At 44.4% G+C, this 13,759-nt stretch overlaps 2 protein-coding genes across 2 annotated transcripts in view; both read right to left on the minus strand.

Annotated features, from left to right (window-relative positions):
* Nucleotides 1-3,692, minus strand: part of thsd1 (thrombospondin, type I, domain containing 1) — a 53,601-nt gene extending 49,909 nt beyond the window's left edge. The window contains exon 1 of the mRNA XM_090226313.1: nucleotides 3,392-3,692. The gene's annotated coding sequence lies outside the window, so the exon portion shown is untranslated. The remainder of the gene's footprint in view (nucleotides 1-3,391) is intronic.
* A 6,551-nt stretch (nucleotides 3,693-10,243) lies between these two features.
* Nucleotides 10,244-13,759, minus strand: part of vps36 (vacuolar protein sorting 36 homolog) — a 35,173-nt gene continuing 31,657 nt past the window's right edge. Inside the window, exons 13-14 of the mRNA XM_090226331.1 lie at nucleotides 13,308-13,384; nucleotides 10,244-11,325 (exon numbers count right to left, since the gene is read on the minus strand). Coding sequence (XP_090082457.1) covers nucleotides 11,232-11,325; nucleotides 13,308-13,384 — 171 coding nt within the window. The 3' untranslated portion in view covers nucleotides 10,244-11,231. The remainder of the gene's footprint in view (nucleotides 11,326-13,307; nucleotides 13,385-13,759) is intronic.

Genomic DNA, 13,759 nt, shown 5'->3' on the forward strand with positions numbered 1-13,759 from the left:
ACACAGCGCTACAGGAAGGGCTACAGGAAGAACACACAGCGCTACAGGAAGAACACACAGTGCTACAGGAAGGTCTACAGGAAGAACACACATCGCTACAGGAAGAACACACAGCGCTACAGGAAGAACACACAGCCCTACAGGAAGGGCTACAGGAAGAACACACAGCCCTACAGGAAGGGCTGCAGGAAGAACACACATCACAACAGGAAGGCCTGCAGGAAGAACACACAGCGCTACAGGAAGAACACATAGCTCTACAGGAAGGGCTGCAGGAAGAACACAGCGCTAAAGGAAGAACACAGCCCTACAGGAAGGGCTACAGGAAGAACACACAGCCCTACAGGAAGGGCTGCAGGAAGAACACACATCACAACAGGAAGGGCTGCAGGAAGAACACACAGCGCTACAGGAAGGAAAACAGGAAGAACACACAGCGCTACAGGAAGAACACACAGAGCTACAGGAAGGGCTACAGGAAGAATACACAGCCCTACAGGAAGGGCTACAGGAAGAACACACAGCCATACAGGAAGGGCTGCAGGAAGAACACACATCACAACAGGAAGGGAATGCAGGAAGAACACACAGCGCTACAGGAAGGGCTACAGGAAGAACACACAGCGCTACAGGAAGAACACACAGCGCTACAGGAAGAACACACAGCGCTACAGGAAGAACACACAGCCCTACAGGAAGGGCTACAGGAAGAACACACAGCCCTACAGGAAGGGCTGCAGGAAGAACACACATCACAACAGGAAGGGCTGCAGGAAGAACACACAGCGCTACAGGAAGAACACATAGCTCTACAGGAAGGACTGCAGGAAGAACACAGCGCTAAAGGAAGAACACAGCCCTACAGGAAGGGCTACAGGAAGAACACACAGCCCTACAGGAAGGGCTGCAGGAAGAACACACAGCGCTACAGGAAGAACACACAGCCCTACAGGAAGAACACACAGCCCTACAGGAAGAACACACAACGCTACAGGAAGGGCTGCAGGAAGAACACACAGCGCTGCAGGAAGAACACACAGCGCTGCAGGAAGAACACACAGCGCTGCAGGAAGAACACACAGCGCTGCAGGAAGAACACACAGCGCTACAGGAAGAACACACAGCGCTACAGGAAGAACACACAGCGCTACAGGAAGAACACACAGCCCTACAGGAAGAACACACAGCCCTACAGGAAGAACACACAGCCCTACAGGAAGAACACACAGCCCTACAGGAAATACACACAGCCCTACAGGAAGTACACACAGCCCTACAGGAAGTACACACAGCCCTACAGGAAGTACACACAGCCCTACAGGAAGTACACCCAGCCCTACAGGAAGAACACACAGCCCTACAGGAAGGGCTGCAGGAAGAACACACATCACAACAGGAAGGGCTGCAGGAAGAACACACAGCGCTACAGGAAGAACACATAGCTCTACAGGAAGGACTGCAGGAAGAACACAGCGCTAAAGGAAGAACACAGCCCTACAGGAAGGGCTACAGGAAGAACACACAGCCCTACAGGAAGGGCTGCAGGAAGAACACACAGCGCTACAGGAAGAACACACAGCCCTACAGGAAGAACACACAGCCCTACAGGAAGAACACACAGCCCTACAGGAAGAACACACAACGCTACAGGAAGGGCTGCAGGAAGAACACACAGCGCTGCAGGAAGAACACACAGCGCTGCAGGAAGAACACACAGCGCTGCAGGAAGAACACACAGCGCTGCAGGAAGAACACACAGCGCTGCAGGAAGAACACACAGCGCTACAGGAAGAACACACAGCGCTACAGGAAGAACACACAGCCCTACAGGAAGAACACACAGCCCTACAGGAAGAACACACAGCCCTACAGGAAGAACACACAGCCCTACAGGAAGTACACACAGCCCTACAGGAAGTACACACAGCCCTACAGGAAATACACACAGCCCTACAGGAAGTACACACAGCCCTACAGGAAGTACACACAGCCCTACAGGAAGTACACACAGCCCTACAGGAAGAACACACAGCCCTACAGGAAGAACACACAGCCCTACAGGAAGTACACACAGCCCTACAGGAAGGGCTGCAGGAAGAACACACAGCGCTACAGGAAGAACACACAGCGCTGCAGGAAGAACACACAGCGCTACAGGAAGAACACACAGCGCTACAGGAAGTACACACAGCCCTACAGGAAGAACACACAGCGCTGCAGGAAGAACACACAGCCCTACAGGAAGTACACACAGCCCTACAGGAAGAACACACAGCCCTACAGGAAGAACACACAGCCCTACAGGAAGAACACACAGCCCTACAGGAAGTACACACAGCCCTACAGGAAGTACACACAGCCCTACAGGAAGAACACACAGCCCTACAGGAAGAACACACAGCCCTACAGGAAGTACACACAGCCCTACAGGAAGAACACACAGCCCTACAGGAAGTACACACAGCCCTACAGGAAGTACACACAGCCCTACAGGAAGAACACACAGCCCTACAGGAAGGGCTGCAGATTAAGTTTAATACATGTGGCAAAGTAGATAATGACTCTGGTCTCTATAAAAACAAATTAAATCATTGAAAATACTACACCAGAATAATTTAGCTACAATAGAGGATCAATAGTTTATTTTTAAATCGCTGTAGATTGTGTTGTCACATTATGAGCATTTAGGCCTCGTCTACAGTCGGGATTCCTGCAATTCGGCGGCAAATATAAAACAGATGATTGATGAGTTGATGATGATTGATTGAGTTGATGATGATTGATTGAGTTGATGATGATTGATGAGTTGTCGCTGTCAGTGAACAGCACCTAGAAGGTATTTCGCAATATTTTAAAAATACAATTGCGGGAAGAATATGTTTGAATAGATGAGTGGCACTGGAAAGTTGGACTATAATGACCTCCTCGTATTGTTGGCCTGAGATCTGTGTGTCCACTCGTTTCATTGGCCTATCGCAAAACTGTCTTCTTCCTTCATTCTGGAAGCAGATAGCCTAAATAAAGAAAATGGCATGCAGGAGTTCATCTGACTGGGGGAAGTAGATAAAGGACATCTCCACTGTTCATTTCAACTTCTGTTGAATTTATTTTGAATTGACGTGGAAACAACGTTGACTCAACCAGCGTGTGTCCAGCGGGTCATTGCCAAAATCCTGAACTATCCCTTTAAGCTCATAAGGACATTAGCCTACATAACATATAGCCTAATGTTTTCTCAATGTTTGCTCAAATGAATAGAACATTTTAGAAATGTTAGTCTTTCTGTCCCTGCGGCTATAATGACCAGTCAGGCTTATTCCGAAGGGGTCGGCGTACACGTTGTAGGCTACCTGTCATTCTCAATAGACTAGGACCACATTTGCGTACTTACATTTCCTGTAGACTCAGAAAGGCATTGATTATTCCCAACGAAACCTCCATCAAACGTCTCGACTCATCCATGGAAACGTCATTCCGTCCATTTCTGATCGTCAACCTTTACAGATGATTAATTAACGTGACCCGCCGAACAGCAGCTCGATTACAGATCAACTTCAGAGAGAGAAGACGAAGAAGAAGCAGAGAGCTACGGAGAGGAACGACAATCCCTTTGCGCGCGTCCGTGCCGTGAGCGGACAGAGCAGAGCCAGGGTAACCGCGCATTCCCGTGCCGCTCGTCCTCTGTTACGGTCAATTATACGCGGCTCATTGCAACCTATGAGGTTGTACGTGGCCATACGTGCGGTCAATCAGTTTAAATTAATGTATAGATCTCAAACAGTGCTCAAAGTTTGAGCCAAGAACAGAAGTAAAGGTTTAAAAGATGAATAAAAAGACAGACTGCATGACTTAAATGACAAAGGATGTATTGTTTTCATATTTAATGAGGGTTGAACACTGCAGAGTGATGCCGAAGCCTAGGACTACCTGAGGCCTACCTGAGGCCTACCTGAACACTCCAGAGAAATGTTTAGGTGTTGAATCACTGACGAGCATCAGGCTATAACCTGTACCAGCGATATCAACAGGATTATACAACACTGACTAACAGAGATGTTTATAGCCCTAAACATTAACGATAAGTCCCAGTGTCATCTAAAAACCTATGAGGCAGTCAGAGAGTTCAACACCACAGACAGGCACCCTAGGAAGTAGACAGGAGAGGTGTAGGGCGATGGGTTGGGCATTGCCTGAGTCATGTTTAACTGTTCAATTGCAGGAAGCAAGCTTTGACACAGCTAAACAAATCATTCTGGAGCTTGCCGTGGCTGTATAGGCCTAAATGTAACGGTTGATGGGGGAAACAGCAGAAATGGGGTCTTGAACCATCGAGTTGAGGTCACAGGGCAACTACACTGCCTCCTGTGCCTTAATGACATGATTGAATAATGGTCGTTACACCCAGCACTCCGTTATGATATGATTACATGACAGGCTGTCAAAACAAGGTCACAGAGAACTGGACTAGGAGAATCACAGCTTATACACTGTGTGTGTGTGTGTGTGTGTTTTACACGCTGTGTGTGTGTGCTTTACACACTGTGTGTGTGTGTGTGTGTGTGTGTATTTACAGTGCCTTGCGAAAGTATTCGGCCCCCTTGAACTTTGCGACCTTTTGCCACATTTCAGGCTTCAAACATAAAGATATAAAACTGTATTTTTTTGTGAAGAATCAACAACAAGTGGGACACAATCATGAAGTGGAACGACATTTATTGGATATTTCAAACTTTTTTAACAAATCAAAAACTGAAAAATTGGGCATGCAAAATTATTCAGCCCCTTTACTTTCAGTGCAGCAAACTCTCTCCAGAAGTTCAGTGAGGATCTCTGAATGATCCAATGTTGACCTAAATGACTAGTGAGAGAGAGAGGCGTATTTTACCAAGTACATTGACTGAGAACACATTATCTACATCAATGACCTGGGGAAATAGTTACAAATATAATAACATCTTATTTATCATTTTTACTAGGATTAAATGTCAGGAATTGTGGAAAAACTGAGTTTAAATGTATTTGACTAAAGTGTATGTAAACTTCCAACTGTATATACAGGAAGTACCAGATCAATGTGGAGCTATATACAGGAAGTACCAGATCAATGTGGAGCTATATACAGGAAGTACCAGATCAATGTGGAGCTATATACAGGAAGTACCAGATCAATGTGGAGCTATATACAGGGAGTACCAGTACCAGATCAATGTGGAGCTATATACAGGGAGTACCAGATCAATGTGGAGCTATATACAGGGAGTACCAGATCAATGTGGAGCTATATACAGGGAGTACCAGTACCAGATCAATGTGGAGCTATATACAGGGAGTACCAGTACCAGATCAATGTGGAGCTATATACAGGAAGTACCAGTACCAGATCAATGTGGAGCTATATACAGGGAGTACCAGATCAATGTGGAGCTATATACAGGAAGTACCAGATCAATGTGGAGCTATATACAGGAAGTACCAGATCAATGTGGAGCTATATACAGGAAGTACCAGATCAATGTGGAGCTATATACAGGGAGTACCAGTACCAGATCAATGTGGAGCTATATACAGGGAGTACCAGATCAATGTGGAGCTATATACAGGGAGTACCAGATCAATGTGGAGCTATATACAGGGAGTACCAGTACCAGATCAATGTGGAGCTATATACAGGGAGTACCAGTACCAGATCAATGTGGAGCTATATACAGGAAGTACCAGTACCAGATCAATGTGGAGCTATATACAGGGAGTACCAGTACCAGATCAATGTGGATCTATATACAGGAAGTACCAGTACCAGATCAATGTGGAGCTATATACAGGGAGTACCAGTACCAGATCAATGTGGAGCTATATACAGGGAGTACCAGTACCAGATCAATGTGGAGCTACAGTTGAAGTCGGAAGTTTACATTCACCTTAGCCAAATACATTTAAACTCAGTTTTTCACAATTCCTGACATTTAATCCTAGTAAAAAAATCCATTTTTAGGCCAGTTAGGATAACCACTTTATTTTATGAATGTGAAATGTCAGAATAATAGCAGAGAGAATGATGAATTTCAGCTTTTATTTCTTTCATCACATTCCCAGTGGGTCAGAAGTTTATCAACACTCAATTAAATATTTGGTAGCATTGCCTTTAAATTGTTTAACTTGGGTCAAACGTTTCGGGTAGCCTTCCACAAGCTTCCCACAATAAGTTGGGTGAATTTTGGCCCATTCCTCCTGACAGAGCTGATGTAACTTAGTCAGGTTTGTAGGCCTCCTTGCTTGCACACACTTTTTCAGTTCTGCCAACAAATTTGCTATAGGATTGAGGTCAGGGCTTTGTGATGGCCACTCCAATACCTTGACTTTGTTGTCCTTAAGCCATTTTACCACAACTTTGGAAGTATGCTTGGGGTCATTGTCCATTTGGAAGACCCATTTGTGACCAAGCTTTAACTTCCTGACTGATGTCTTGAGATGTTGCTTCAATATATCCACATAATTTTCCGTCCTCATGATGCCATCTATTTTGTGAAGTGCACCAGTCCCTCCTGCAGCAAAGCACCCCCACAACATGATGCTGCCACCCCCGTGCTTCACAGTTGGGATTGTGTTCTTCGGCTTGCAAGCCTCCCCTTTTTCCTCCAAACATAACGATGGTCATTATGGCCAAACAGTTCTATTTTTGTTTCATCAGACCAGAGGACATTTCTCCAAAAAGTACCATCTTTGTCCCCATGTGCAGTTGCAAACCGTAGTCTGGCTTTTTTATGGCAGTTTTGGAGCAGTGGCTTCTTCCTTGCTGAGCGGCCTTTCAGGTTATGTCGATATAGAACTTGTTTTACTGTGGATATAGATACTTTTGTACCCGTTTCCTCCAGCATCTTCACAAGGTCCTTTGCTGTTGTTCTGGGATTGATTTGCACTTTTCACACCAAAGTACGTTCATCTCTAGGAGACAGAACGCGTCTCCTTCCTGAGCGGTATGACGGCTGCGTGGTCCCATGGTGTTTATACTTGCATAATCTTGTTTGTACAGTTGAACGTGGTACCTTCAGGCATTTGGAAATTGCTCCCAAGGATGAACCAGACTTGTGGAGGTCAACAATTGTTTTTCTGAGGTCTTGGCTGATTTCTTTTGATTTTCCCATGATGTCAAGCAAAGAGGCACTGAGTTTGAAGGTAGGCCTTGAAATACACCCACAAGTACATCTCCAATTGACTCAAATGATGTCAATTAGCCTATTAGAAGCTTCTAAAGCCATGACATCATTTTCTGGAATTTTCCAAGCTGTTTAAAGGCACAGTCGACTTAGTGTATGTAAACTTCTGACCCACTGGAATTGTGATTCATTGAATTATAAGTGAAATAATCTGTCTGTAAACAATTACTGGAAAAATTACTTGTGTCACGCACAAAGTAGATGTCCTAACTGACTTGCCAGAACTATAGATTGTTAACAAGAAATTTGTGGAGTGGTTGAAAAACGAGGTTTAATGACTCCAATCTAAGTATATGTAAACTTCCGACTTCAACTCTATATACAGGGAGTACCAGATCAATGTGCAACTGTATACAGGGAGTACCAGAAGGGTACTGGGGGGAAGTTCTCCCTTGTGGGGACATGCTAACTCTAACAATCAAAAGTTTGGACACACCTACTCATTCCAGGGTTTTTCGGTATTTTTACAATTTTCACATTGTAGAATAGTAGTGAAGACATCAACACTATGAAATAACACATATGGAATCATGTAGTAACCAAAAAAAGTGTTAAATCAAAATATATTTATATTCAAGATTCTTCAAATAGCCGCCCTTTGCCTTGATGACAGCTTTGCATTCTCTCAACCAGCTTTGAGGTAGTCACATGGAATGCTTCTGACCGGTACTGTTGTGAGGCTGGTTGGATGTACTGGCAAAAGCTCTAAAACAACAATGGAGGCGGTTTATGGTAGAGAAATGACCATTCAATTATTTGGCAATAGCTCTGGTGGGCATTCCTGCACTCAGTATACAAATAGAACACTCCCTCAGAACTTGACACATCTGTGGAATTGTGTTATGACAAAACTGAACATTTTAGAGTCTCCTTTTATTTTCCCCCAGCACAAGGTGCACCTGTGTAATGATCATGCTGTTTAATCATCTTATTGATATGCCACACCTGTTAGGTGGATGGATTATCTTGGTAAATGGAGAAATGCTCACTAACGGGGATGTAAACAAACTTGTGCAAGACATTTTTTGTGCTTATGTAAAAATTATTTTATAAATATATATATATATATATATATATACATATACATATATATATAAAAATATATTTTATTTCAGCTCATGAAACCAACACTTGACATGTGTGTTTATATTTTTGTTCAACGCAAAAAGTATGACATAACTGATCACATATAATATATATCACATATAAATCAGTTACTCCCCAACCCTGACTGTGTCATAGCTTCCTTCCACTGCATTGTACTGTGTGTGTATGTAGTGTGTGTAGTGTGTGTAGTGTGTGTGAATGCGTGTCTGCCTTTGAGTGTGTCATACAGTATCTCCCGTCTCTACATGGGGTCTACTCTATCTATATGTACATATTACCTACCCTACTACTAACACTGCTGTTACTGTTTATTATCTATCCTGTTGTCTAGTCTTTACCCCTACCTACCCTACTACCAACACTGCTGTTACTGTCTATTATCTATCCTGTTGTCTAGTCTTTACCTCTACCTACATTATATTACCTCAACTAACCGTTACCCCCTGTGTATATTGCCTGGGTGCCGGTACCTCCTGTGTATATAACCTCGTTATTGTTATTGGTGTTACTTTTTATTTAGTATTTTACTATTTTGTATTTTACTAAATAAAAAAAAAAGTTAACAATTATCTTAACTCTATTTCTTGAACTGCATTGTTGGTTTGTAAATAAGCAATTCACAGAAAGGTCTACTACACCCGTTGTGTTCGGCACACGTGACAAATTCAAATGGATTTGATTCTACTCCAGGGCAAAGTCTTCTGGTTTCCTCCCAGTTCTGTTTAATCCATTCATTTAAATTGATCACCCACATGGAGGACACAGCAGGCTAATCTAATCTGGGATACACCACGTGCTCCCACGCTCCCAGACTACGTGTATGTGTGTGTGTGTGTTCATATATGTGTGTGTGTGTGTGTGTGTGTATTGGGAATAGGATTCCATTTGGGACACGGCCTAATAGTCTCTGGCCTGCATCTGACTGCTGACCTAGGATCAGTTAGCTTGCTGGTCACAGGAAGCTGGTCTACAGGGTAATGGGCCTGCATCTGACTGCTGACCTAGGATCAGTTAGCTTGCTGGTCACAGGAAGCCTGGTCCTATTAACACTGTAAAGTAGCCTGGTCCTATTAACACTGTAAAGTAGCCTGGTCCTATTAACACTGTAAAGTAGCCTGGTCCTATTAACACTGTAAAGTAGCCTGGTTCAACAGACACAAAGAATCAGAGATAGACAGCCTAGACAGGCTAGCCAGACATACTGACTAGCTAGACAGACAGACAGGCAGGCTAGCCAGACAGACACAGGCAGACAGGCAGGCTAGCCAGACAGACACAGGCAGGCTAAACAGACAGACAGACAAACAGGAAGGCTAGCTAGCCAGACAGACAGAGACAGGCTAGACAGACAGGCTAGCTAGACAGAAGACAGACAGGCTAGCTAGCCAGACAGACAGAGACAGGCTAGACAGACAGGCTAGCTAGACAGAAGACAGACAGGCTAGCTAGCCAGACAGACAGAGACAGGCTAGACAGACAGGCTAGCTAGACAGAAGACAGACAGGCTAGCTAGCCAGCCAGCCAGACAGACACAGGCAGACAGGCAGGCTAAACAGACAGACAGACAAACAGGAAGGCTAGCTAGCCAGACAGACAGAGACAGGCTAGACAGACAGGCTAGCTAGACAGAAGACAGACAGGCTAGCTAGCCAGCCAGCCAGACAGACAGACGGAGACAAACAGACTAGCTAGCCAGAAGACAGACAGGCTAGCTAGCCAGACAGACAGAGACAGGCTAGACAGACAGGCTAGCTAGACAGAAGACAGACAGGCTAGCTAGCCAGACAGACAGAGACAGGCTAGACAGACAGGCTAGCTAGCCAGCCAGCCAGACAGACAGACGGAGACAAACAGACTAGCTGATATAGGTACAGTTACAGTTTAATAACTAATTCCATTTGAATGAAGGAGCACGTTGACCATTATGTTACATACAGTCTTTATCATGTAAAGGAACACATAAAACATGGGGTGATGGGTACAACCTGAGAGTTATTTAAGACTCTCTTCAAACAGGAGGTTTCAGACTTACTGAGACATTCCAATAGTAAACACATTTTACATTAAAACGAGAGGTTTGGTATTATACAACTTAGTTCCACAGCGTTACCTAGATCCAACACTAGGTACAATGTTGATGATGTCAGATACAGACATGATATCAAACTGAAAGCATCGAGACAGACAACGTTAACCTTATTATCCAATACATGGAGAAAAAAAAAAAACTTTACCTTATTAACCATTTACATCTATACTAGATTATTGTTGTCTGGGACTAAGGAGACGAGATATATTCTGATACATTTGACTTGCCTCGAGCTCTCTGAGGCCCAAACGGCTCTAGAGAGTCCAGAGAACAGTCGTAGGAACAACACCCTTTGTGCTAGCAAGGTGAGGTCTGGGAAAGATGTCGCCCTTCTCTTTTCAACTGTATCAACACAACGCAGTAACCATGGACACAGAGGGCTCTGCTACAATGCAGGATCAACTCGTTGGTCGGCTAACTTTAAAATCAACAAACAGAAATATCTATTGAATTTTCTGATTTGTTAAGAAAGTTAAACCGAGAGATTATCTGAATACAATTATTAGACCCATGTCCATTTTAAATGTATCTTTCTCTAAAAAAAAAAAAAAAAATGAAATCATGTCGAGAATATAATTTCAGAATATTTAGGCAAGTTAGTTGGCTAACTCATTGATCCTGCTTTGTAGTATACCCGGTACAACTGAGAAGTGGGATTTGGTTTGCCAGTCGTTGAACCCACAACACATGCTGTCCTCAGATCAGACATGAGTGGAGAAGAGTTTTTAGTAGAACCGATGTAGTGCACTAAAACCCAATGGACCCCTGGTCAAAAGCAGTGCACTATACTGGGACTAGGGTACTATTTGGACGCGTTTACATCAAGCCTGACTGTTGAAAAGGTTGGGGTAGAACCGTAGGCCTTCCACAGAGTCGTCTCTACACAGGTGACCCATCTTCTCTGCTAGTAACAACCTGACAGACAGAGAGACAAAGAGACAGAGAAGAGGGATAGATAGAGAGATTGGGACAGAAACGTGTCACGTTATCTACAGAACAAACTACTGAATAATAAACTGTAACAATTTATAATACACAATATTTACAAAAGTATGTGGACACCCCTTCAAATTAGTGGATTCGTCTTTCAGCCACAGCCGTTGAGGACAGGTGTATAAAAATCGAGCACACAGCCATGCAATCTCCATAGACAAACATTGGCAGTAGAATGGCCTTACTGAAGAGCTCGGTGACTTTCAACGTGGCACCGTCATAGGATGCCACCTTTCCAACAAGTCAGTTTGTCAAATTTCTGCCCTGCTAGAGCTTCCCAGGTCAAATGTAAGTGCTGTGATTGTGAAGTGGAAATGTCTAGGAGCAAAAACGGCTCAGCCACAAAGTGGTAGGCCAAACAAGCTCACAGAACGGGACCGCCAAGTGCTGAAGCACATAAAAATCGTCTATCCTCGGCAGCAACACTCACTACCGAGTACCAAACTATTTGGTGAAGGTCCTTTCCTGTTTCAGCATGACAATGCCCCTGTGCACAAAGCGAGGTCCATACAGAAATGGTTTGTTGAGATCAGTGTGGAAGAACTTGACTGGCCTGCACAGAGCCCTGACCTCAACCCCATCGAACACCTTTCGAATGAATTGGAACGGCAAATGTGAGCCTAATCGTCCAACATCAGTGTCCGACCTCACTAATGCTCGTGGCTGAATGGAAGCAAGTCCCCACAGCAATGTTCCAACATCTAGTGGAAAGCCTTCCCAGAAGAGTGGAGGCTGTTATAGCAGCAATGTTCCAACATCTAGTGGAAAGCCTTCCCAGAAGAGTGGAGGCTGTTATAGCAGCAATGTTCCAACATCTAGTGGAAAGCCTTCCCAGAAGAGTGGAGGCTGTTATAGCAGCAATGTTCCAACATCTAGTGGAAAGCCTTCCCAGAAGAGTGGAGGCTGTTATAGCAGCAATGTTCCAACATCTAGTGGAAAGCCTTCCCAGAAGAGAGGAGGCTGTTATAGCAGCAATGTTCCTACATCTAGTGGAAAGCCTTCCCAGAAGAGTGGAGGCTGTTATAGCAGTGAAGGGGGAACCAACTCCACATAACATTTTTAAAAAATGTTTTAAAATTTTATTTTACCTTTATTTAACTAGACAAGTCAGGTAAGAACAATTTCCTATTTACAATAACAGCCTAGGAACAGTGGGTTGACTGCCTTGTTCAGGGGAACAGTGGGTTGACTGCCTTGTTCAGGGGAACAGTGGGTTAACTGCCTTGTTCAGGGGAACAGTGGGTTAACTGGTCTAGGAACAGTGGGTTAACTGCCTTGTTCAGGGGCAGAACGACAGATTTTTACCCTGTCAGCTCGGGAATTCGATCCAGCAACCTTTCGGTTACTAGTCCAACACTCTAACCACTAGGCTACCTGCCTCCCCTCCACTCTAACCACTAGGCTACCTGCCGCCCCTACACTCTAACCACTAGGCTACCTGCCGCCCCTCCACTCTAACCACTAGGCTACCTGCCGCCCCTCCACTCTAACCACTAGGCTACCTGCCGCCCCTCCACTCTAACCACTAGGCTACCTGCCGCCCCTCCACTCTAACCACTAGGCTACCTGCCGCCCCTCCACTCTAACCACTAGGCTACCTGCCACCCCTCCACTCTAACCACTAGGCTACCTGCCACCTATGATTTGGAATAGATGTTTGACGAACAAGTGTCCACATACTTCTGTTCATATTGTGTATTATCAACAATAATCAGGACAGCTGTAGTTCAATCCAGTGGGTGACGATGGGAGTTGTAGTTCTATATACAGTGGGCGACGATGGGAGTTGTAGTTCTATAAACAGTGGGTGACAATGGGAGTTGTAGTTCTATATACAGTGGGCGACGATGGGAGTTGTAGTTCTATATCCAGTCAGGGATTAGAGAGTGAGTAGTGGTACCTACCTTTCTTTAGACAGAAGAACAGAGAGACCGAGCAGCTTGGCAAACTCCTCAGCTGTCAGAGAGCCTTTATCAGTTACCTACGGGAAAGAGAGAGAGGAGAGAAGAGAGAGGAGAGAAGAGAGAAGAGAGAGGAGAGAAGAGAGAAGAGAGAGGAGAGAAGAGAGAGAGGGAATACAAAGTCACCTTGTGTTTGGCTGGTCCATACAAGAGAAAACAAGTGCTGTACTACAGAGCCATGGTTACACATGTTACAGTAAGTTAGTTACTATAGAGCCATGGTTACACATGTTACAGTAAGTTAGTTACTATAGAGCCATGGTTACACATGTTACAGTAAGTTAGTTACTATAGAGCCATGGTTACACATGTTACAGTAAGTTGGCTCTATAGTAACTATGGTTACACATGTTACAGTAAGTTAGTTACTATAGAGCCATGGTTACACATGTTAC

Source organism: Oncorhynchus mykiss, chromosome 29 (assembly GCF_057628025.1).
Source record: "Oncorhynchus mykiss isolate SJ-2025 chromosome 29, ASM5762802v1, whole genome shotgun sequence".
Classification (NCBI taxonomy): domain Eukaryota; kingdom Metazoa; phylum Chordata; class Actinopteri; order Salmoniformes; family Salmonidae; genus Oncorhynchus; species Oncorhynchus mykiss.